Source organism: Pyxicephalus adspersus, chromosome 5 (genome assembly GCF_032062135.1).
Source record: "Pyxicephalus adspersus chromosome 5, UCB_Pads_2.0, whole genome shotgun sequence".
NCBI classification, from domain to species: Eukaryota; Metazoa; Chordata; class Amphibia; order Anura; family Pyxicephalidae; genus Pyxicephalus; species Pyxicephalus adspersus.
In genome coordinates, this window is record NC_092862.1 from 130488347 (window position 1) to 130514217 (window position 25871).

At 39.5% G+C, this 25871-nt stretch overlaps 1 protein-coding gene across 12 annotated transcripts in view; it reads right to left on the reverse strand.

Moving 5' to 3' along the window:
* Window positions 1-25871, reverse strand: part of KIAA1217 (KIAA1217 ortholog) — a 279526-nt gene that overhangs the window by 97376 nt on the left and 156279 nt on the right. For 7 of the 12 annotated variants that reach the window (XM_072412718.1, XM_072412717.1, XM_072412715.1 and 4 more), the window contains exons 3-4: window positions 21655-21735; window positions 17949-18144 (exon numbers count right to left, since the gene is read on the reverse strand). In XM_072412718.1, the coding sequence (XP_072268819.1) occupies window positions 17949-18144; window positions 21655-21735 (277 nt within the window). Of the gene's footprint in view, window positions 1-17948; window positions 18145-21654; window positions 21736-25871 lie in introns of those variants that run through there. The other 5 variants (XM_072412716.1, XM_072412732.1, XM_072412722.1 and 2 more) reach the window with 2 other exon arrangements.

The following is a 25871-nucleotide window of genomic DNA, read 5'->3' on the forward strand; positions in this document are numbered from 1 at the left end:
TTGGTTCTATAAAACGTATGAGGGACAGGGTTCCAATGGTCGTATTTATTGCTCTGTTTCATTATGTTTTGGCTGCTGGTCTGCAGATAGATGCTGCTTTGAAGAATACAAGGGAGAATCTACAAAGACTTTGATATAGGTGAAGGATTAGGACAGCTTGCATTGAAGTGAGTGGCAATAATAAAGTACAGATGGGGAACATCTGACATTCATCTGTCTGGTTGATATGTTGAAGGTCAGGCCTCAGCAGACAAGGTGGTCTGTCTGTGTTTGGTTTAGCTTCACTGAATTCTCATAGCAAACCTGTGACTGTAATGTAGAGGTAGCTGAACAGTCAAGATAGGAAACCCATAGATTCAAGGTCATGGAGAACTACAAGACCCAGCATGTGCTACCTTCGGACAATAAATTTGTACAGAGCAGAGAAGGATTAAAGCATTAAAGAATCAAAGTCTTTTCTTGCCATTTGTTTACTTGGAAAAACTCCATGTGCATGGAGCGAGGAAGGGTTAGCACAGCGGCAATGCTTTTTCATTTTCCAGGCTGGCTGTTGCCATTACTTTAAAACTGCTTTAGAAAAAAATAAAAAATAAATATATATTTTTTTTTTTGACATGATTGTCTCTAAACTTTTCCTTTCTGTTCTGTCATCCGCAGCAGTTTCAGAGTTCTCCGGTGTTTATGTCATTTTTTTTCTTTTTGGAGCTAAAATTGTGCGCTGTTTCTACTTTGAGACCGAATAAAATTGATGCGCTGGCAAAAGCGAGAAAGAGCCGGGAAAATTGAAGTCATTAAGAATAATAAACATGACAAGCTTTAATCTAAAATAACTATTCTCTCCCCCAAGTTTTGATATTTTCCTGTGCTTTGCCTGTAATTGTAACAGGTAAGTAAAAAAAAATGTAGCTGCATAATCAAAGCATTTCTAATTGGAGTGGAAGGAAGAAATACGCAGCATGAAATACCCCTGCAACATTAGGAATCAGAGAACATGGCTCATAATAAAGAAACTTCAACCATTAAAACAGAACAGTCAGAGAAAATCCTAATGGTGACAGAAACAATAAAAAGCTCATAGAGAACAGGAAGTGTGGGAAATGACCCAAAAGGCAAAATAGACACCCATATACCCAATCCATCTCTTCTCCGCAGTATATAAAATCTACTTAGTAACCTACCAATTCATCCTGCCATTCACACATTTTCTACCCTGTACCGTATTTATGAAGCATTGCCATCCTAGGACAGGAGGTGTGTTAAGACTCTATTCTTCTACAACATAGGAACACATTGAATAGTCCTAGGACAAATTGTTATTAATTTCCCTAACTTATCCAGAAAAGGCAGGAAGAAAATATTATTGCAAAGTGTGTTACGTTGTAACAAAGGTATAATAGTAGTATGGTTGGACAATGACAGTCCTAAAAGTATTAATAGTGATATAGTCATCTAAACAACAGTGAACTGACAATATGTAGGCAACAAAATAACCAAAAAGGCAGCCTGATGATACATGGGCTAAAAAATCAATTGTTAAAGAGTACATGGGCAACAAATGGGCAACTGCTGTAATGTAAGGGCAACAAATGGACAACAGTTGTAATATAAGGGCAACAAATGGGCAACAGTTGTAATATAAGGGCAACGAATGTCCAAATGTCCAAATGTAGATTCATTTTCATACCCATCAGTAATCTAGGTCCACTGTGCGTGTGGAATTATATGTGTATTTATATAGAATGTGTATGTGTGTGTGCTATATATATATATATATATATATATATATATATATATATATACATACACACACACACTTTTTATATACTGAACATGATATATACATACACACAAATATTATCAACAGGTACGCTGGAGTCACCTATTTCCATAAAGTAATGTTTACTTTCAGATCTATGTAATTTTACTCTGCCAAAAAAGTTTTGCCTAGCAGCAGCCGGGATGTTTCCTTTGGCCTGCGCTATGTGTGGGTGTTGTTGGAAAGGTAATACTGTATTTGAAGCGGAGATCAAAATTTCATACTGAATGTTGCTGAGCACAATTTATGCCATTTGTTGAAGAAAAATATAGATGGAGAAAAACATAGCTAGCTAGATAGCTCAACATTTACCTGACCTTAAAGTGACCCTATTCAGTCCTAATGCAATCCTAGTATTAGGAGAATTGGTATATTCAATTCCTGAGGGGCCCGTGTCTTCTATTTCCCTTCCCAGAACTGCAGCCTTTTTCGGACTTTTTTTTATTGGTATTACCTTGTATTTATATAAAAATAATATGCAGCACTTTACAAAGTCCATAGTCATGTCACTAGCTGTCCATCAGAGGGGATCACAACCTAATGTCCCTACCATAGTCATATGGCATTATCATAAGATCTATTAAGCTATTTGCATATTTTGGGATATTTTGGGATATATTGAGATGTGGGAGGGAACTAGAATGCCAGGAGGAAACCCACACAAACACATGAAAAATGTACAAATTCTATGCTGATATTGTCCAGGCGGAGCTTTTTAATTTACACCGTAGAGCTACAAAGACAAGAGTACTAGCCGCTGTGCCATGCGGCCATGATTGTTAGATGTCCATGTCCCGTGTGTCAAGCGATGGTTCCATCCTCCCACCACTCACATCACTACTTAATCCTGTAGTGAAAAAGGAGTCTGATGATCGAACCATAGTGTGCAGTGGGGCACAAAGCCATCTGACATTCATGGAGGTGTTCCAGTGATGGAAACATAGGAGATTTGGGGATCCTGGAAAGGTAAGTATGGGCTCATGTGTCACCTGCTATAAGCTATGGTTTCATCCTTCAACCACATCACAACTTGTAGTAACATAAGGTTATGAAAATGGAACCATAGGCAAAATTTATGAGAGTGTACAATGACTAGTCTAAAAGAAGAAACAGTAATGGAAAGGCAGGAGACACAGGTCCCCAAAGAAGTTAGTATAAAAGCTTATGTGTACATTGGAGTCAGCTATGGTTCTATCTTCTGACGACCTACACAACTACTGAGCACTACCATGTACTGCGTTTACCGCTTCTGGGGTGCCTACTGGCAACAGCTAGGCACCTGAGAAAGGTAACAGACTTTTGATAGCAGTTGCAAAAGCCTTTAAAACAACACTTGCAAAGGCCTAAATACACCTTCATGAGTGGTGACAAGCAGTTCTGATTCAAAGCTAAGGAGACAGCTGTGTTTTAGAACGGCCCTTGGATACTACATGTATTGTAAAAAAATGTGTGTTAAAAATTCCGCCACCAACCACCTGGAAAAAAGGTTAAGAAGTGGAGTCTTTTGTTTCAATAATAACTTTTTTTTCCAAGCAGTATCACTTGAAAACATGTTAATGTAACTAGCTCTATTGGTGGGGTTGTTTTTCCCACTTACTTTTGTACTTACTTTTGTTCAGCACAGGAAATGTTTTAACTGGACCAGATGATCAGAACATTTTAAGCAAGTAAAATAACCACCAGCAATACTCCATTGTGTGATATTTGATTTAGATGAATATTTTACTAAGTATGTATACACAGTGCAGCATGGTCCGGGAGTAAAAGATAAAAAGTATATTGATTCTGGCAATTACATGTAATTAACTATAATAAAATACAAATTTACATTAACACAATCTTCCATTGCCAGCAAATGTCTTAGGGGCTATTAAAGAAGTTTCCTTGCCAAACAAGATAACACATGAAGGTAATTTTATAAAACACAATTCATATATACTTTGTCTTTTTTACGTACTTATTGTTGATATACTCATGACACCCAGAAGTCAATAATTGTTGGTTTTAGTTACCAATATACACTATCATCATGCTGAATTACTAAAGTCTTACAGTGAACCTGCTGTGGCTAGGTTGTGGATTTAAGCTTTTGCATATCTTTAATAGGCAGTAAAACATTTTTAAAAAGACCCCCACTAACCCCCACTAATGTAGTTGTAGGCACTGTGAAGCAATTCATCTTTACATTTTACAGCAGAAGCACTTAAGTTGTTCAAGTCCCTCTTAGCAGCTCAACTCACCATTCTCCTTCCCCTAGCCTATTCTGCACCACAAACTAGCAGTTTGGCAGGGTGGCATGACAGTAAGGAAGGCCCACTGAGTAGTGTCATCACGGCCCTCTATCTTCTTGCTAGAAGCATGGGACTACTGGTTTCCCAAGGAAAGTAGCAGAAGCCTTCCAAGCTCCTGCTTTCCATGGGGCAACCTGCAGGACACCGCCCAGAATTGCTTGATAGTTACACAAGTTGCAGAGCACTTGTAGAGCAAGGAAAGTTATGGTCCAGATTGTGAAAAGCTTAATTCAGAAGCTTGAACTTTATTCTCTGAGAATTTGTCAGCCAGTGGTGGGACAAACTGAAAGGAAAAGTATTTAAGGAATGGGAATAGAAATATAAGTCAGGTAGCAGAGTACAGAAAGTCCGTTCCCTAGAAGAACACAAAGGAGTTAAAACACTGAAACCTGTGTACATGTGTATACCGAGCTTGTGACTATCTGCATATGAATCCATATCAAGTCAACACATATCCTCATGGTCATTACAGGACAATTCTGAGCATACTTCACCCCCTCCCTATCTTCAAAGCAACTAAACAGGGAATTTAAATTGAGTACAATTACTTTTGACAATATTTTAATACAATATTAATGCTGGATTGTGTTTCCCCATTATTACAAATAACTGAAATTTAGAGATGTGTCATTATAATGAATGTAAACAGAAATAAAGGATAAATAATCCTATTAAAACTCTTTTCTTTTACCAAGAGCAAAATATGATCTCATTTAGGGCTGTGCCTAATAAATCATATAAATTCAACTAGAAAATGTATGTGCATGTAATCAGGAAGCAGTACATTTATTTTATAACCCATTCCATATTTTCCCTTAATTATAGTATAAAACAATAAAGGCATACAATAAATGGAGCTTTCATTAATATTCATAGCCTTAAATTCTGTCGGTGTGCACAAATATATCTGTCTGGAGTATTTGTTCCTAATTTTCTATATTCTCCTTTCAGCAGTCAAAGCTCATGTGTTAACAGGAGTAAAAGTGAATGTGAATCATCCCATAAGGCTTGTTTTCCTAAGTGAAAACTGAATATTTAAAGAAAATTAGTAACTGGAGTTATCCAACCATCAAGTTATAATATCAACCAGCCAACACTAGATATTTGGCTGCAATTGCAACACAGAAATGGGAAGCAGGGGAGTGATATAATTATTGGTTGGCAGGGTGGGTTTAACATAGACCCTGTCCCTTTGTACTAAATGTTTCCCTTTTAAACTATTAAAGCCTCTCCCCTGACAAAAATCTAAATTTTCCCACAGATCCCTTCCAATATCCCATCCTGGAGGAGGATATACTTACCTAAATTCATGATTCAGGTTGCTTGGCCATTTTCGAGAGAGGAAGACCAGTTATCCAGTGCCGCAGAGTGCCACAATGGGCGGCAGTCATTTAGAGTAGGGTGGGAGGGTGGATAGGTTTACTCTGGAGATTTATTGGGTCAGCCCAATCAACAGATAAATTTTCAGTATAGTTGAAGCCTGTTGGGCTAAGTCAGCCCTTGGATTCTTGTATGTCTTCAAAATAATTTCCAAATATTCAATGCATTTTTTCCAAAATAAAGAACTTTACTCCCCCTTCCCCCTATGGTAAGAAACATGTCAAACATTGAGCAGTGAACATGGCTTTGCCTATCCGTGTAGATCAGTGTTTCTAAAACTAAGGGTTCTGTGCAACCTTAGGGTTCCTCCAAAAGTTGTTAGGGATTCCATGAGCAAAGAAACAACTTTTGCCTCTCAGGTCAGTTACTGTTATGCACGCGGGTGTGGACCCACTGTGCCACTGACTGGGTATGCTTTGGAGGCGCGTAACTAAGCCGATACCTGGTCTTCATTAGAGCCTCTGATGGTGAGTATAGGCTTGGGCCACAGGGTAGCTGTCAGGTGCCACTCCAGAGCAACCCCCAGGTCAGTGGCAGCTGACCAGAGGGGTCAGGGTACTTGGTGCAAGCACCGAGGGGCTTGCGTGGCCAAGAGGGTGATGGCAATCAGACAAAGTCCAGAAACAAGATCCGAGGTCAGGGTCAGGCCGCAATCATGCAAAGGTCCAAAAATGTAATCCGAGGTCAGGGTCAGGCGGCAAACAGGCAAAGTCCAAGGGTAAGTAAACAAGGTCCGGTACACAGCAAAGCAAACAGAGGAAACACCTTTGCACTAGGAGTTACACAGGCTAAAACCTTGAGATTGCTCAGGCAACTTCCTGTAGTAGGAGGTGCCTTTAAATACCTGCAGAGATCCAGCCAGGATCTCTAGGCTGTAGAAAACAGAGGGCGTGTATGTGTTACCTCATAGATTTAAGAGAGACACACCCACGCCAGCTCAAACACCAGAGCAAGTCTCCAGCAGGAAGGAAACTCAGGCATGGAACACAGGTAGTGGGGTTACTCTACCTGAAAGATAGGCCCCAGCGCCCGTGCCTGCAATTAGGAGCAGCGGCGCCGGCACGACCTGCAGGGCTAACAGTTACCACTGAGACCACTGAATTATTTGGCTATCTGTAAGGTCAGGTTGAAAAAAAAAATAACCACAACCCCAGATATATAAACATATCCCAGATATAAAACCCTATGGACATATTTGATCCAGAGGAAGGCAACAAAAAAAAAAAACCCTGGTACATTTTGCTCCAACAGGGTAAAAGAAAAATTCCTTCCTGATTTCATGAGGCAATCGGATGTTCTCTGGATCAACAGTCTCTGTTATCTTTTCTTTAAAGCTTTAATCCCCAGTTATATTCTGTCTTTCAAGAAAAGTATCCAGCTTTTTATTAAAGCAATCTCTAGAACTTGCTGAAACTACTTCCTGAGGGAGCCGATTCCACATTTTCGAAGACCTTACAGTGAAGAATCCCTTCCTTACACACGTGCAATAATTGTCCTTAGAAAACGAACGACTAACGATTATGCACAATTATTTTGAACAATCTTATTGTGCACAATTCTGTACATGCTGTAACGATACGATCGTTCAAATATAATCCACCAATAATGTAAATTAGCTAGATGCGGTCATTTGAACGATCCAGGAAGTGACATGTAAAGGAGAAAGTCTACTGCAGAACCATCCGCGATCACTGTGCGACCGTACACACAGGAGATTGCGAACAATCGCGGCCCCATCAGATCCGCAGGGATGGTCGTTCGTTCCCAACGACAATCCTCGTTCATCGGCATTGTTCGTCTTTAACGATAATTATTGCACGTGTGTTTGCAGCTTTAAACCTCTTTTACTCCAGACCCAAAGAGCGCCCCCTTGTCCTTTGTAATGATCCTAAAGTGAATAGTTGGGAAGAGAGTTCTCTATATGGACCATTTATATATTTATACAGGGTGATCATATCCCCCCTTATACGTCTCTTCCCAAGGGAGAATAAATTCAGTTCTTCCACTAGCTTACGGTGTAAGAAGCCTTCATCCCATTAACCACCAGGCTTATGTACCATGAACCTGGCATATCATTAATATTGGCAGGGACCTGAAAGTTATTTCAAGGGTTCCCCCGTGTTAAAAAAGTTGAGAAAGGCTGATGTATTATACCATTTTCAAAGAGTGTACACCTCAGATCCACTGTCTGAACTCATGTTTACGCACTTGAAGCCCACATTGTTTTATTACGGGGAGAGGCTGCCTAAATTCTTGATAATTAACCAAAAGCAGATTAGGTTTCTTTGTTAAAACATAAAATTTGTTGAATGTTCCACTAGGCTCATCCTTGTAGGACCGATGGGAAATGCTGCCTTTGTTATGTTTTGTACATCTCCAGGCAGTATGTTTTGGCAATAAAACTGTTGTAGTTGTTCATATCGCACAGAGCTATCCAATTGGGAAATTATGGTCACATGGAGAATTGTATATAAACACAGCAACATAAATCACCATGAAACTTTAGTATATCGATGTTTTCATTTTTGATCAACTTATCAACCAGAGAATCAACAACTAAAATGTGGTTGAATATAGTCACCTAAGGTTTATTGCCATTAAAACTATTCAAAAAATACAAGGAATGAATATTTACTTGTTTTTTTACAGGGAAACTCTAAACCTTATTTTTAGTGTTTAGATATGGGATAATATGGAAATTTCAAAATGTGTCGTATTATTTTTCTCATATTTATATATATATATATATATATATATATATATATATATATATATATATACACTAGTTCTTAAAGCACCAGGGTCTGCACATTTGACTGTACTGGTACCACTCACTGCTAACCTAATTTATTTACTTTGGGGCTGCCGTGGGGAGAAGTTGCATACAGCATTTCCTCTGAGGCAGCGGTTCACTAACATGAGGAAGCAGCACCAACACCGCAACCTCGTGGCCATAGCCTTAAGGGCCTACTGCTACTAAAGGTTCTGTGTGGTATTGCTGTGTATCCAGTACGTTTGTAGAAGTGTTAGGACTCCAGCAAGGTGTGTGGAACTTTGGTAAATGTGTTCAGATCACACAAATAGCACAAACAATGGGAATTGGTAAATAAAACATTATGATACAAATATATATAATATACCATATATACACTAACATACAACAACATTTTTTTAACTGGTAAATGCCATTAGAAAAACAATCCTAGCTTATACTTAAATCATACCGCTAGATGGCGCGGAGTCCTCATGTAAAGTGTGTAACAAACTCTTGACCTCTGAGACTTTGTTAAACACTTTACATGAAGACACAGAGCCATCCACTGGTGGCCCACAAAAATGCACCAAAACTCATTTGAGAGTAAGTGACCCTTCATTGCCAACTCAAAAGTAAAAATCTTTAACCTGTTAAAAGAGAAAAAACAGGATAAACAGACTGTGCACATGTAATTTTATTTTTTCCCCTTTTAAATAAATGTTTTAAAATAAAACACTATGGATGTATGTATTCAAAATACCTTTATTGGCTTTTTTATTGATTACTGTTGAAAGTTAGCAGTGATAGATGCATTTTGTGCCCTAGGTGTATACTCGAATCAACACTGTTCTTTTCCTGTTTTTTATTCCAGATAAAAGTACCTTGGTTTATATTCAAGATGGCTTTTATTTGAGTATATATTTTAAAATTTGGATGGAATAGGGAAAGCAATGTTCACACTACAGTGGATAAAAAAAACACCCAGAGAAGGGGAATGTAGTGATGTCAGTACATAGTTTTGTAGTCCAGAAAAAAAGAAATGAGTGAGGCTTATGGCTAGGAAGTTAGGAGATAACTGGATTTCTGGCAGATGAAAAAGGCACTTTTCTTATACCTCATTCCCCAAAGGAATAAAACATGGGGAAATGTGTGCAGAATAATTTTCCATTTTGCTGCCATACAGTACCCCACTATGGTAATCCATGTCAGGATAAATAAATCCAAAGCATTTGGTTTAAAGAGGTGATCCTGCAAGAGAAGGGTTGTTTAAAGGTGTCAAAAATTGGGCGCCTACCCGCTCTTATGGCAAATAAAGCAAATACCAGAACTGGCAGTCTGAGCCGCTTCTGCTAATCAGACATCTTGCTTTAAATAAAGTATACTTTGTACTAAACTGCCTTAATAATTGACAGCTTTGTTCTAGGAGAACATGGAAGTTGTTAATATAAAATGGAAAAAACAGGCAAACAAATGATTATTTCTAGAAAAAAAAGAATAAAGGTAATTATCTTGTTTAGATTTCACCTGCTATGATAACAAGCTCGCTATGCAAATAAGACCTCTAATGGCTTTGTGAACTGGAGATGAGGGAACATTTGTACAGATGAGAGAAAGTATGCAGAGAGTAATGTCTGTGTAGAGGTGCCGTGGTCTGCTTAATGAGGAATAATCAACATCATTTATCAATAATGATGTAGAGCTACCGGTTGCACATTTCTGCTGTAAAGCTGAAAATAACTGTAATTATTGACTAATCACAGAGTGATGGTGGTAATAACAGAGCTTTAGGATGCTTTGCTAATATAAACATAATGGATCAGGATTTCAGGTGTCAGAGTATACGGCTGAATAGTCATCTATCAGCATGCTTCTCCAAGGATGTTCACTTAGTTATGTTTAAAGTGTAAATTAAAAAAAAAAATCCACCTGTCTGCATGATAAACACTAAGTAGTTTTTTTTACAATACTTGAAAAAACACCCCAAAGTTTGATAGCTAGGGAAAAGGGTACACGACTTAGGTGGGTTGGGGAGGGAAGAGTAAAAGGCAGGGTTAAGTTACAAAGAATAGGATTGGTCAATTTAGGTGAAAGGGGAGTGGTTTGGTGAAAAGAACCTCAGGGGCGGGTTATTTATTTTGCAGATGGAAAGCTAGTACTTGCTTTCTACCCAGAGATTCAAAGTAGATTGGTAGGGTATAAAGGCAATTAGGTATAAATATGGCGGGATAAAAGAATTATAAGGATTTAATGTTTACTTGTCATAGCAAAGGAGCTGTGAGTCCTTATTGGTGCCTGTAAGGGGATATCACTGGGAATAATGTAACTCCTGCATATGTGTTCCATCATCCAATGACAGAAGAGGATTGCCGTGATCACAGAAGTCTGCCATGAAGCGGTGAAGATGACTCCTCTCTAGGCTGCAGGGCAGCTTTACCCATAATCTGTCCATACTTATTGATGATGGCAGAAGCTCACCGCCCACCAACAAGTGCATTATTGTGTGTCTTTTGGATTTAAGCTTTAGTTTTAGCTAGGCAATATAGATAAACACACAGTTGTAAGTCTCTGCATTAAAGGCCAATTAGATTAAATGAAATGGAAGGAAGTGTTTTGCCTATCCAAACAAGAAAAATGTCTATTTGGGGTAATGTTAATGTCATGGTTCACAGAAGGGTAATTAAAGAGTTGGAAGTAACTAGTTCTGGTTCACAGTCAGGGCTTCGTTAATAGGCTGGGAACATAACGTGACCTATTTATAATAATTTGTAAGCAGCCACATATGGAGAAGAGATGCCAATGAGTATGTCTTCCTGCCAGGCTTGGCCTCAGGTAATTGTTCTCATCCTCCGCATGTCTGGGTGTGTTCTGCCCAGGGGGAACTGGTGTGTCTGCTCTGCTCTGTCATTACCATCGCTGAGATCTTTCAGCCTCCTCATGATTTATTCTTTTCTGCATATTTCTTTTTTTCGTCATTAGGTTACAGTGAGCGCATTCTGTATATGCCCTGTGGACTTTATCCTACAATCATTTATCTGTATCACATTTACATTCTGAGTCCTCATGAGAAACTGTCACATTATTAAAATGTCTTAGTAATATCATATGACTGCAGTGTAAAGCGCCACAAAAGAAAGTTAACACAAAAAGTAGCATTTTAGTTAAAGGTTTTTACTAATATTGCTGTCTAGTCTGTGCCTAAGGCCCCGTGTCAACAGGTTGTCAATGTGCAAGCACAAGTGAATTTTATTTGCTTGAAATCAGTTTGAAAAGCTGCTCAAATCATTAAGAGTTCATTGATTGGTGCATTTGACCTCCTTCTAAGCTGCAACAGGCATCTTTGCAATAAGTGTCCACAAATATTGATTGGCTGCATTTGACTTGTGTTTGGAATCCACCTCAAACATAGGTCATCACAATCCTACTTACCTTTATTAAGCAGTGCTAATGGCAAATCAAAATACATCAACATAAATTTTGGGTCTTCAACCTGGTTATTTTATCCACAACTGCCACATTCCTTTAATAATTACAATGTAAGAACAAGCAAGAATGGGGGGCTTGGGACTTTTCAGGCAATGATATATTGCATCATACAAAAATAAAATTTTAAAAAGTTTTATTAAAACAACCCAATTTAAAACAATAACATGTATTCTCTGTATTTAAAACCAATACCATAAAACATTTTTGCCCTTTAGGCATAACCCTAGTTGATGTAGTATTTTCTACTATTGTGTACACATTTCGCAGTCCGCTTTCTCAGGAGATCAAACTAATATGGACTTTAGTCTCACTTGCATAATTCACCATAATATGGAGACAGCTCATGAATACCGAACTGCTCCAGACTTGTAACTCCTGAAGCTTCTAGAGCTGGTATCTGCATATCTGTGTATGCATTCTATTCCTTCTGTTTGGTCTTATATTGTAAACCAGAATCTGTATTTACCCTGGTGAGGAGGTGAGGTGACATTGTTCTTCTGGTCATGTCCTCAGGCCAAGCAGTTAGCTGCTAGACCTGAGCCCGGGGAGTAGTGGGATGGGCCTCACTTTTTTCGGGAATGAGGCATTTACATAACAATGATGGATAGTGGATAATACCGTGCCCCTCTTCTTTTTTACGACTACACTCCTGACCTGAATACTGTTCCCAAAGCAGATCACATGTCCTCTAAAACATGGAAGATCCAGGTATTGCAACTGGCAGTGCTGGAGCAAGGATCAGTAAGGAAGCACTGACAAGGTGGACTTTGCAAGTACACTGTGACTTTACCTTGAATGGGCAAGGTGACTATTTTCCCTTTACAGGCCTAGCTAAAATATGTCACTTTTAGCTTTAGGCAGCCAAATCTTCAGATATGGCAGAGATTTGTAATGGACATATTATTTGATAACCAGAAATACTGCAGGAATATTCATTCTCATTATAAGGAATTATTATCTGAGAATTGTAAGCTCTTCGGGGCAGGGTCCTCTCCTCCTCCTGTGTCACTGTCTGTATCTTTCTGTCATTTCCAACCCCTATTTAATGTACAGCGCTGCGTAATATGTTGGCGCTATAAAAATCCTGTTTATTATTATTATTATTATTAATAATAATAACTCCATACAGTCCTGATATGAGCAAAGTTTCTATCACCAGAATGCAATATCTAAGTGTATGTTCCTTTATCTGGAGTCTGAGGTGACGGTGGGGTCTGCATGAGCAACAAAACCTTCAGAATTATATCTGCCCAGAAAAAAGCATCTAAAAATATTGTTCTGCCCTAAAAAAAATTTACACTTTAGAGTGAGTGTGGCCACAGAAGACAAGCAACCAAGATTTTGCACGGTGTTGACTGGTCCTATTTAAATAATTTTGGTGCCACTACCAGCTCACACATTCCCCAGCCAGCAAATAAAACAATATTTTGCAGCTACTGTCATGTATTTACTTCCAGCATATGGATCATTTTTTTCATCTGGCAATGACTCATAGTTTTAGATTAGCACACACACTGACAAATGTGATTATAGAGATACAAAAGCCTGCAGGTAACCAGAGGAAAAAAGCATGCTTTGTAAATCACTTTGTATTTTATGGCAGCTCTTCAATTGTTTCCAACCTTGTAGTCTGCAACACCTTAGACCTGTCTGACCATTCTGGGCCCCCCCATTCAAAGGGAAGATACTCACAATATACATCTGGCTACAGGCCAGTGTGATATCATTTGTCCTTTTGCAGGATTCCAGGAAAACCCAAGGATCTCAGATATGATGAGAAGGTGTTCCTGCAGCAGACTGTTAACAACATAGTGATGATAATGTGATATGTTTCTTACTTTTGTATTGTTTGACAGCAACATGGGATAACCTAGACTATCCTAGACTATCCTAAACTCTTAGCAAACTCTTTTAACCTTTTTTTATGTATTGAATGATTTGTGTACCCTTGCTTAAAACTGAAAAATTAAAAAAACTTTGGGTCCCCAAAAGGTTATTTGCTAATTTTTGACCAATGGGCAGCGGCTTTGTCAGCCTGCCATTAGCCATTGGTTAGCATATCTTGTAGACCAGATAGGTATCCAATGGCAAGTGGAAAATGCACGCAGGAGGCTGACAACCCCGCTGTTACTGTAATTACAAGACAATGACGTAGCGTTGTCAGCTTACAACAGGAAATTCGGTTACTGCCAGAATCTCTAGGTAAGAAACCTTGCAACAGATTCACGCAATCTCTTTACATGCTTTTAGCACAATAAAACTCAATCACCATGAAACCAAACAAAACAAGATGTACTGTTTAAATATTCACAACCATTGCATGTATCTTCATGAAAAGAGATTTATTAAGGAAGCATCTCTGCATGTCCTAATCCTTATCCAACCAGAATCAGAATCTCCATTTCTGATGTATGGGATGAGAATTGTTCTGTCAGATAAAGTTTTCAAAGGGGTGTTCAGCCATCGTGCTGCTCTTGTACGGGAATACATCAAAAGGCAGCCCACACACCTTGCCATTCACAGCGGGGCAGCTTCTAATGAATACAAAAACTCTGCTCTGGCTGCAGGATCCTGGCTTCCTATTTAATTAACTTTGATTCAATCCTTTGTGGCAGCTCATGGCTTAATAACTATGCAGAATTCAGAAATTACAGTCGCAGGTATGCAAAGAATGTTATCTTATTCAACAAATACCATCGAAATTACCCTCAAATCATAACCTGTCACATTTTCGCTGAATCTGCCTTTTGAGTGATGTCTTATTTGGACATCGATATAGCAGTTCTCACTGGCTTCCTCCTACAAAACAGCCTCCTGTGTCATTTGTTGACTGCTGTGTTACATAAATAGCTGAATGTAATCAGGAGTGTGTAATATTACAGGAAATTCCTGGCCAGCATTGCGCTATGTACTTGTCATTGTGCACAAGATCATGTGTGGCGCAGACGGTGGATGGGGAGGATGAGCGATGTATTAGTATTTTGTAAGTTTGCAGGTTTGGTGTATTCCATTAAAGGAAAACTTGGGTTGGAGGCAATCAATGGGCAAGGCAATTTTGAGTTTATCTCTGTTGCTGGGAAGGTTTTCCATCATATAGTAGAGAAAAGGACCATCATGGGTGAGGAGGGTTATCCCATTAACTAAATGATGAGACTGAAGCTCAATGGGACCAATCTTTAAAAATGATAAATATCTAGAGATTTGGGGAATTGGGGCCAGCAACCAAGAGTCAGTGAGTGGCAATAAAGTGAAACTAGAATGGTGATTTGGGGTTTAGCCGTATAGCTGGGAAGGTTTCCCAACATATATTAGAGAAAAGGTTCAATGAAAGGTGAGGGATGGATTTCCCATTAAGTAACTGATGAGATCAGAGCCCATTTGGATTTACCTTAAAAAATTATAAATATTCAGATATTTGGGGAAAAGGGCTAGGCCACCATGAGTTGGTGAAAGGAAAGGTGCCATTTAATGGAAACTAGAATGGTTTGGAGGCAATCACTGGGCTTGGATATATGCAGGTTAATCCTTTTGTTGGGAGAGTTTCCCAACATATAGCAGAGAAAGAAGCCAGTCATGGGTAAGGGATGGTTATCCCATTAATTGATGAAATTGCCAGATCATTAAAAATAAATAACTAACCAGAGATTTGGGGAAAAAGGGTCAGCAACCATGAATCAGTGGGCAGAAAGATATCATTATAGCAAAACTAGAATGGTTTGGCGGAAATCACTGGGCAAGCAGATTTGGGGTTTACCCATTGGCTGGGAATGATTCCCAACACATAGCAGATAAAGAGGCCAATCATGGCTAAGGGATGGTTATCCTATTAATTGTTGACATTGCTGCTCAATGACACAGGTCTTTAAAAATGGATAACTTACCAGAGATTTGGGGAACAGTGATCATCAATCAGTGAGTAGATGTAATTAAAGCCAAACTAGAATGCTTTGGAGGCATGCACCAGGCTAGCAGATTGGCGTTTTAATCCTCTTGCTGAGAAGATGTCCCAACATATAGTGGAGAAAGGGGCCCATCAGACATTGGGTATATTAGCTAAATGATGAAATTGATGCCCAATGACACAGGTCTTTAAAAAATGATAAATACCCAGAGATTTGTGGAAGAGGAATAGGCAACTATGAGTCAGTGAGAGATGTAGATAGGGACACCTAGGCCAGTAGGGTTATGGAGCCTAACTCACCCCAGGGCCTAAATCAGTAAGAAAGCCTTGGGAGGGAAAGAGGCAAATTGCCAAGAAGACAGGCTTCCATGAATGCTTCCATGTTCTGGACTGACAAGAAAGGGGCTGCCTTATTCAAGAAGGGCTGGAGCTTGAGAACCCGTAGAGGTGGACTGAGGCCAAGAAATTAATTGGGAAGGCAGGGATTCAAAGGGGTTTACTACAAACCTGGTGTATAACTTTTTATTCCCTATAGATTATATAGTGTGTATTATTAACATCCTGTACCCCAACCGTCTTTCCTAACCATGAGACTTGTTCAATAAAACCCTCAGACTCAAGTAACAGACTTGAGGGGTGGGCGCTGCCCGGAAATAGAGGTACTGTATAAACCACAGAGACCAGTTTCCATGTTTCCTTTCTTCAGAACAATAAAAATATCAATAAACAGTGACTTTGCCTAGGTGGATATAATGCCATCAGTCAGCTGCAGACAGAAAGAAGCATTTTCCTAGTCTACTGCACGTGGTGGCAATTGCTGTTATGAACACAGAAATGCACAGGCACCAGGGTTTGCATAATTACATTATTTCTGAATCAGAATTTTAGACCTGCAGGAAGAGGTAGCCTTGCATGATGTTTAAACAAAGATGTCTAAGACATTCTGAGAGGAAGAGCAAATGAAGGCATTTTCAGAGTAATAATTACTTTGAAGTGTGACACTTACATATAACTTAACATGCATGCATGGAACATAAAAGCCAAAATCTAAAGCTAGATCCACTTGAACAGACCTGATTACACTTCTGAAATTTAATTGGTTACTATGACTTTCAGTAATTTCTTAGCCTTATGAAATATTCATGATTCTAATACAGAGCCTAGACACAATACAGCCCCTATTGCTTTCTATAGTATATAGACTGGCTGAATGAAGCCCGCCATCTAGTGGTCAGACAGTGTTAAATTCTTAAAGGCCAGTAAGTCAGAGGGGCTTAGACATTTCCTGGGTTTCCAAATAGGAATAAGAACAAAAAATAAAAAGTGTGGGGAAGAGCCATCTGTCTCTGCTGGTGTGAGTCACATCTATTTGTCCTGGTTACCGGTTACCCATTGTTGTGGCTCACCGTCACTTTCCTGTTGGTGCACAGTGGGAAATATAAGGTCACTCACTGATGGGGAAAACCAATGTAGGGATTGAGTCCAGATCTGCCTATACGAGTTGCAAATAGGGACTGAGGGAAATAGAATAGAGGCCAGGAGGTGAGACTTTCCAATGTCCATTGGAGAGACCGGACAGACTTCTGGGATTGCTATAATCGGCCTTTCAAAATGGTACTAGGAGCTCTGCCTGTAACTAAGTTAGTCATTACAAGGATATCTACCTTAGTTATATGGGATTGTTGCTGGGGTACCTATTAATAGTAAATCCCCCAGTTATGGAGTCATCTCTATAGCCATCTCTAGAGTGCTTGTTACTAGGAAATCTGCCTGGCACTAAGGTACCTACCTATTTGTCCCTAGCATACCAGTTATTGGGCAATCTGCCTATGATTGGAGAACCTGCCTGTCATTGAAGTATCTATTACTGGGTACTAGTGTTATAGTTCTTTTTTTACACGTTCGTGTTATTGATTTTTTCACTCATTTGTAATTTCTACCTGTTGTTGGGTATATCTGCATGTCATTCTTCCTGGATGTGTGTGGCCATTCCCCAAATGTTCCTAATGGCGCTATGAGTGTCATCTGATCCCTCACCATGTTTGCCCTCAGAAAATGTATTTGAACAGTTCTGCCTAGGAATACCTACCTACTCTTCCAGACTGACAGCCACCCAACAAGGGATTTTGATATTTTCACCCCTCCCAAAAGTCTGCGTTTTCTTTGCAGAAAGATGACAATATCTATCATTTCAGATTAAATATAAACAGCCTGAGAATTCTGCAAATGCATTTATTTAAACCATTTGTAAATATTTGAAGTATTTACTATTAACATTTTTATTATCAATGAAAAGTGATGATTTTTACAGATAGAATTTACCTAGTGAACGCTCTTTCGTCTGATTGGTTGATCTGACGACGGGGAGGCTGGCCCTTGTTCGGCTGCCTCTGACAAAGGGCATTGTGGACTCCCCTTCAAACATGGCGTCTCCGGAGTCCACTGATGGCTCTGATAGAAATTCAGCTAGTTCTCCCAGACTTGGCTGAGGGCTGGAGGACAGCTTTGGGCTTTTTGTCTGCAAAATGAAATGAAAAAAAAACAAGGTCAGGATAGAAGAAAAAATGATTAATTTTATTTATGTTGTGGACTGATTGTGCAGTCGGGTTTGTACTATCTGCCATCCTGACCTATGTGCACTGAGCAGTATACACCGGTGCGAATAGTGCAGCCCACCCTGTGCACACTGAGCATCCTCCTCCTGTCTCTGTGCACATCCAACAAGCAGCCCACCCCTCTGCACACTGAGCCGCCATCACCTCCGCACATCATGCAGCCTGCACATCTGTACACTGAGAAGCCCTGAGCAATGTACATTGAGCAGTGTACACATGTGCCCATCATGCACCCTACACCTGTGCACACTGAGCAACCCACACAGGTTCCCACTGGGCAACCCCCTCCCCCACCCCTCTGCAAACTGAGCAACCCTGTTTTCCATCTCTGTGCACAACCAACAGACAGCCTGCCCCTCTACACATTAAGAAACCCACCCCTATGCAGACTGAACAACCTATTCATATGCACACTGAGCAGCTCACACATGTGCGCATTGAACAAACCCCTCCCCATTCCTCTGCACACTATGCCGCCTACACATGTGCACAATAAACACCCCTCCCATCGCTGTGTACATTAGGTGGACTACACCTGTGCACACTGACAACATCTGTAAATGTTAGGCAATCTCCCCCACACTGTGCATTCTGATCAGCACACACTTGCGAACACTGAGCATGCCAGACTTGTGAACATAGAGCAGCCCACATCTCTACAAACTGATCAGACAACACCTGTGGACATTGATAAGGAGGCATGATTTTAAACAAAACGAGGCTGTAGTTAATTATGAAGGGCCCCAAAGGCTGGTTTTCTACAACGCTAGGCAACCTGTCATTTGGGGCCCTGAAGAAGGTGGGGCCCAGGACAATTTCACAGTTTGCCCCATCCTAAAACTGGCCTTGATGAGCAGCCCATACTTGTGATCCATAAGCAGCCCATAATTGTGCACCCTGAGCAATGTGAACAAATTATTACCTATGAGGTAGGCTGGGCAAGTAGACTATAGTGGTTATCATCGCTTCCATTGCATGCAAATTATTTCTGCTAAATTCTTTAGTATACACCATAGACAAACATTTGTTTAGCAATCAACTAGCACTAGAGATTTTAGTAAGGTAATGGAGTGTCTAAAAATCACCCGTAAGTCTAGTCTTAGAATTTAAAGTGAATTAACCAGCTGTCCGTTATTATATTAATATAAGACAATTCCTGATGTCATTCTGAAACTCTTTTTTTTCAGGGAATGTTATGACTGTGTGATTTCCTGTCCCATACACTCTATGAATTTGTTGTCCAGCTGTCATAGAGACAGGACGTGAATGGAACTGCCCCCCCATAAGGGTCACAGACAGCGATAAAAACTTGATGGGAGTATTTGCTCCATTTTCCAGTTAAGAATATAGGAATCCAAGTCAAAGCAACACAGTGGAAATCATACAATGGGGACCCCCAAATGTATTAAAACTTCCTTTTTTCATCTATTATTTCTGCCAATAACAGTAAAAATGTTGAAATCCTGTACTGTATCTTTGGATTGCAGAACAGGACTTGTTTGGACTACAAAACACCCCGATTCTCATCTCCATAGCCCAGGGGGGAGGTGCTATTTACATAGATGTATTGCGCAGGGCTAATAATACTGCTTGGGATAACATATCAGAATACAAAGGAAATTAGGAGCTCACTGGCACATATTTAAAATGAGATAGTTTTGTTGGGGTTTACATCCACCGTAACAAAGATGGCGTTCCACTTTAACACAGCTCCCAATATGGCGTCCCCAGGCTGTGACAGATAAGTGAGTGACAGATTCCCAGAATATATTGTAACAATGTAAGTGATTACAGGCATATTGTTTAAGCAGATGTAGCATGTTATTAAATCTATTTCCATGCCTTGGATTATATAAATATGTTCCGTTTTATTAGCTGCATTTTCATTAGCGGAGTGCAATGCCTTCCAACGTTGCCGGCTTCTGTTGCCGCTATTAAATTCTAATTATATGACAGAAATAACCAGCGTTGAAAGCGACCATCTGGAGGTCACGTCTGTGTCATGTCGCACTTACAATATTAGGTAGAATCTGGTCTCCCGCTGTGAAATCGGCTGCTCACTCTGCAATTAGCCAGAGCCGCCCAGCTAAGTATTAGCCAGAAATATTACTCCTTATTATAGTAACAGTACAAATCGTTCAGGAAATGTGCCTGGTGGTACATGTGTAATGTTCACTCGAGCTAGACCTACAAAATGCCAAACACAGCCCCATGGGAAATTCAAACTATTATGGTGCTGCATTAGATTACGTACACGTGTCAAATAATCATTTCCAACATGAATCGTTGTGCTCGTCTTAGGTAAAAATCTGAGTTGTGTATAGTGGTTCCCTGGCATTTTTTATCAACCTGCCAATACAGATTGGTGAACAACTGATTGGGAACAACTGCTGTCCACAAAAGATCTTATTCGGCAACAGTCCTCTAACCACCATCAGATGTCTGAATGGGGCTTTACTGGAAAGTGTTATGTATGCTCAAGGGCCATTGGGAGCCAGCGGTTGATTTACTAAAGGAGACTTGTTCAATAAGCACACTGTTTCTTCAATTTTTTTAACATGGAGGAATCCTTAAAATAATTTTCGGGTCTTGCGGCAACCCCTGCTATAATAACTATATCCACAGCTCCAGTATATTAGCGTGGTGGCCAATAGGAAGAATGCCTTTTACATTGCTGGCCATTGGAAAGAATGTCATCCTTACAATTAGATTGGAAAGGCAAATAGATTACAAAATGGTCAGTGGTGTCAATTAAACTGTCCTGAGAATCCCAAACAATTAGCAGATTGCTCAAGGAACCCCTAGCAATCTATAGATGAACCCTAGGGCTCCATGGAATCCTGGTTAAGAAATAATGACTTAGCCAATACTTACTTTGGAGACTATAGATTCATTCCGTTTATTAGGTAAGGTGAACCTGCGGTCACTTTGAATTCCCAATTATGGCCAAGTGATATGAAAAGTTTCACATCCCCCTATGACCTGTTCTGGAAGGTGAAAGAGCTGCACTGTAGTGCAGGTAAGTATATGGAGTCAAGAGATGCCCTATCCAAAGACATGGGCATAGTCTATCTTTAACACACATCTTTAACACCTTGCCAGTTGCCTGGCATGCTAAATTAAATGTGCATTGGTGTGCAAAAAAGCATGGCATCAGGTGCACATAAAAATGCACGTAACTGTGAATGAGACGCTGATATTTTAAAGAATCCAAATAACCTCAGAAAGAGCACACAAATGCTGCACACTTTTACTGCAGGTAAAATCACCTTTGTGGTAATGCATGCAAATTTTCACCCGTGTTAGCTGGAACAAACACAGCAAACCTACACGCAGTTAGAGTTAAACACTGCAAAACCATCAAATAAAAAAAAGGTAAAAAAAAAACACAAAAAGAGGAATATTGTACTAACTCTCTGAGAGGATTCAATTTTCATCAAGTACCTTTGAATGTCAAGTTCTGAATGGAGTGAGGCCAGCATACACTGCACAGCCTGTGGATGGAGAGAGGAGACAAAAGACAACAGAGAGAAGCAATTTGTATCTGAAAATAAAATGATTTGTGCTGCCTTTTTATCCCTGTCATTATCTCACCCACAATAGTACTGAATAAAGAGGGGTGTCGCCAAGTGTCAATATGGATTAAAAACATTGAACCAACACGAGATAAAGACGGATTGGAGAAAATAACAATATAAACTTGTATTGTAACTCAATACGATAGAAAGCTAGGAGGTTAAAAACTACAAGTGCTATTGTCATCCTATACAAGTGCTATTGTCATATGAATTTCCCAGCTCGCAGGTGGCTGTTTGCAATGTGTAGACACTTTTATTTATCAGAGTGGTGCTTAAAACGCTACACAGTGCGATAATGTGTCCTATCAGTGCTGGTGAGTGGCTTAAAGGGTACTTAGCATGTCATCTGCTGAAATGACATTCTGGGTCAGCAGTGGCCAACTTGTAGCATATACAATCTAATCAGATTTTATGGCTAAAATAATTTACGGTACATTTCTGTAATCAAAATTTCTCAGAATTCTCAGCATGGCCCATTTTCTATATTACAGAGGTCAAAAAAAATAAGTAAAGTTATGTGTTGAATGATGCATGTATAAGGGGATTTTAGGGAGTTTGGTCTGGAAACCAACCCCCAGAGCATGAGGTTTGGTGTAGGAATCAGGAGTTTGTAGTGTTAAAAATAACTTGTTCTTTTTCAATACTGAGTGATATAACATGGTTGATTTACAATATGGAGCCCGTGATGTGGGGTTTCCCCTTATTCTCAACTCTACCCCAAACGAATGTGCTGCCATTCTTAGACCCCTTTTGTAATGCCAACTTACTGAGTGGGGAGAAACTTACACAAGGTTTTAAGTGCTCAAGTCCATGGATGGGGCCATGGCCATTCACTGTGAAGAGGTGTACCGAATATTTTAGTATGGATTAGATTCATGCATGAAGGTTGTACTGGCTTCAAGTTGCATACAGGAAAGCGGAACCTGTGACTTTATATTTGATAAGCAAATACATAAAATGTTGTGTAATCCTTGGAGTTAAGCTACGTACACACGGCAGATTTTTATCGCCCGATAATCGGCATCGGCCAATTATCGGGCGAAAATCTTCCGTGCATCTTGCAGCACCTTGTCGTTGGAAAGGATCGTGAAAGATCCTTTCCAACGACAAAAATTGCAAGTGTGTACGCAGCTTTAGGCTTAATTGTGTTCTGGGAGAGGGCAAAAGGTGCTGCTGATTGAATTATTTAAACCACTTAGGAACCACTCAGAAATTCCAAGCTACATGAAGAATGGGCAGCAAAACCTGATACTAACATTACCAGCCTATGGGTTCCACTGACTGTCCCCTCCTCCACTACTTCCATCACATATGGCATTCTCAGCATGTCTTTAGATGAGAATGGTCCCAGTGCAGTCAAACTTTTAATTGAACCAATATTCCTAAATAAAATCCTACAAGTCTGAGCTACACCAATGATTGTTATACATGTGCAGCTAAGCCTGATACAACATTACCCGCCAATGTGTTCAACTGCCTGTCCTTTGTTCGATTACTTCAATCACATATGGCATCCTCTGCATGTCCTTAGATGTAAATAAATAAATTGAAGGTCTCAGTGAAGTAAAATCCTTTCATGAATCAATACCCCTAAACTAAATCCAACCAGCAACTCTCTGCCAGAGGAAAGAAGAAATCAGCAGACAGCTAGAGGGGAAAAACACATGTATAATATAATCTGATCTGAGCGGAGTGTCAGGGCGGATGGCGGATGATAGGGCAGGAGGTGAGGAAGGAAGACTCCTTGATTAAGCATCATGCTAAAGGAAGAAATGTTTAGCATGATAAGTTGTGTCCAGATCTGAGGGCTCTCCTACACCCCACCCCGTGGGAAAGGAAGGGTGACTGTTAATGGAATCAGGTGATGATGATGTTGGTCATCTGTAAATGTAATTAAACCTAAAACAACAAGATACTTCATTGAAAACAGCTACACATAACATTAATCAGTAGGAATGTAACACCCGGCTGATTAGGGAATACCATGGTTAACGTAATCAATCAAATGATGTTTTGTACGACATACAGTAATAAATTATGCCACCAGATACCCTTGTATGGAGTGATGCAGTACAAAGTATTGGAGCAAACCATTGCCCATTGGCTCATTGGAATAATAATCACCTGTCAAGAATAATGTTGTTAAAATCAATTGAAACAAGCCCTATTTGTATATTTTCAATATTTGTATAGAGTTGAATGACTAGCCTTTAAAAAACATTGCACACATTGTATTAAAATTAAAACATTAGAAATGTGTCAAAGTAAAAAAACAAGCTAAGATAATTAAGCTTTATAACAGTACTTTTGGGCTGGATTGCACCATCCTACCACATATTTTCTGAGCAACCTTCCAGTTTTGCTTCGGAGTGGGAGGGGTTGTGTGGACACCCAAGAGAAATATGGTCCAGATTTTAAATATTAAATTATAAATATGGTTGATATTTAGACCATGGATTGCAAGTAGGTATACATTGGTTGAAGAGCTTGCTAGCATTTCTTTATTATTGTAGACTGACAGCCATGAATGTGAAAGTATCAACATCCTAGCCCTGCCAATCAATACAGCGGAAGACTATGGTCTCTGGTGGAAGTCTGGGAGGGGGGTTATGGATGTTGCATCTGTGGAAGAGGACACTTTGCAAGGTATGCCAAATGAATAATTGCACATTAGGGCAAAAAAACTTCTGTGAGGCTCTAAAAATTAGGTATTGTTAACTTGTGTTTATACTGTATATCACCTACATATTATGCAGCACTTTACAAAGTCCATATCCTTCGAAGAGGGTTCACAATCCACTGCTATAGTCATATGTCATTGACACAGTCTAAGGCCAATTGTGGGAGAAGCCCATTAACTCAACGCCATGTTTTTGGGAGGAAACCATGCAATCCCAAGCGGAAAACATACAAAATATACGTAGACAGTGGCCAGGCTGAGATTTGAATCTTGGAATTTAGAACTTGGAACAAGAGTGCTTGGCAATGAGCCATCACGCCTTCCATAGACTTTGCTATAATTTAAAACAGAATGTGTTATTAATTTCATTCTTTTTTCAGATATTATTAGGATTATTCAACTCAATAAATAAATGATGACAGACTTACTGACATCCAATCAGAATGAAAGACATGTTTTCCTTTCCTAAATCAGAACTCTAGGCAGTCTTACACAGGTTTCAGGCTTTTCTCCTGTAAATAAACTTGGCTTCTTTCTTGAACTCCTCCCTAGTTAACAAAGAGTCCACGCTTCCTCCTGTCTTATTGTTTTTATCTGTCTGTCATTTGTCACTTCCAATTAATGTACAACACTGCATAATATGTTGGAGCTATATAAATACAGTATAATAATAATGTCCCCAGGATATCTGTATATTAAAAAGTGTACAGATTTTCTCTGAACTCCCTAAGCATATGCGTTCTTTTTATCAACTGCCTGACAAGACCAAATAAAATAAATAAATAATAATGACAAAAGCATTACCGCTCTCCTACCCCTTTCATGTTTTTGCTCAGTGGAAGCTTTGGTGCTATTCACTATTCACTTATTAGCGTGAAGTTTCTTTCCACCGTATCAAAAACTGGAAATGTAAGTAATAAGTAAGCTGTTACTTTAACCAGACTTATTATTTTGTAGAATAAATAGACGTCCCTAAGAGGGATTGAACGGCTAAGCTCATTTTGATAACATTCACTGTTCTGAGCCTTTGCTTTGTATACATTAATGACATTTCATCAACCACACTAATCCAGACTCTCCTTTATTTCTCTTGTAAAAGGTACATTGTATCAGCTCTGATCACCTTATTTATATCACTTCTGCTGTGCTGGTATTAACAGGGCTCTTTTGTGATAGCTATTCAGACACAATGTTAGTGAGGAAAAAGAAGACAATCTACCAGGATTAACTTCACAGGCCCCTTTTTTGTACCCTGCGGTAATGCTATATTCAATGTATTTTGACTTGAAGTTTCTCCATTATACTGTGCCATATGTGATTTTTTTGATCCAACCACAGGAATTGGTAGGGGTCCGATACACAAACACTGTAC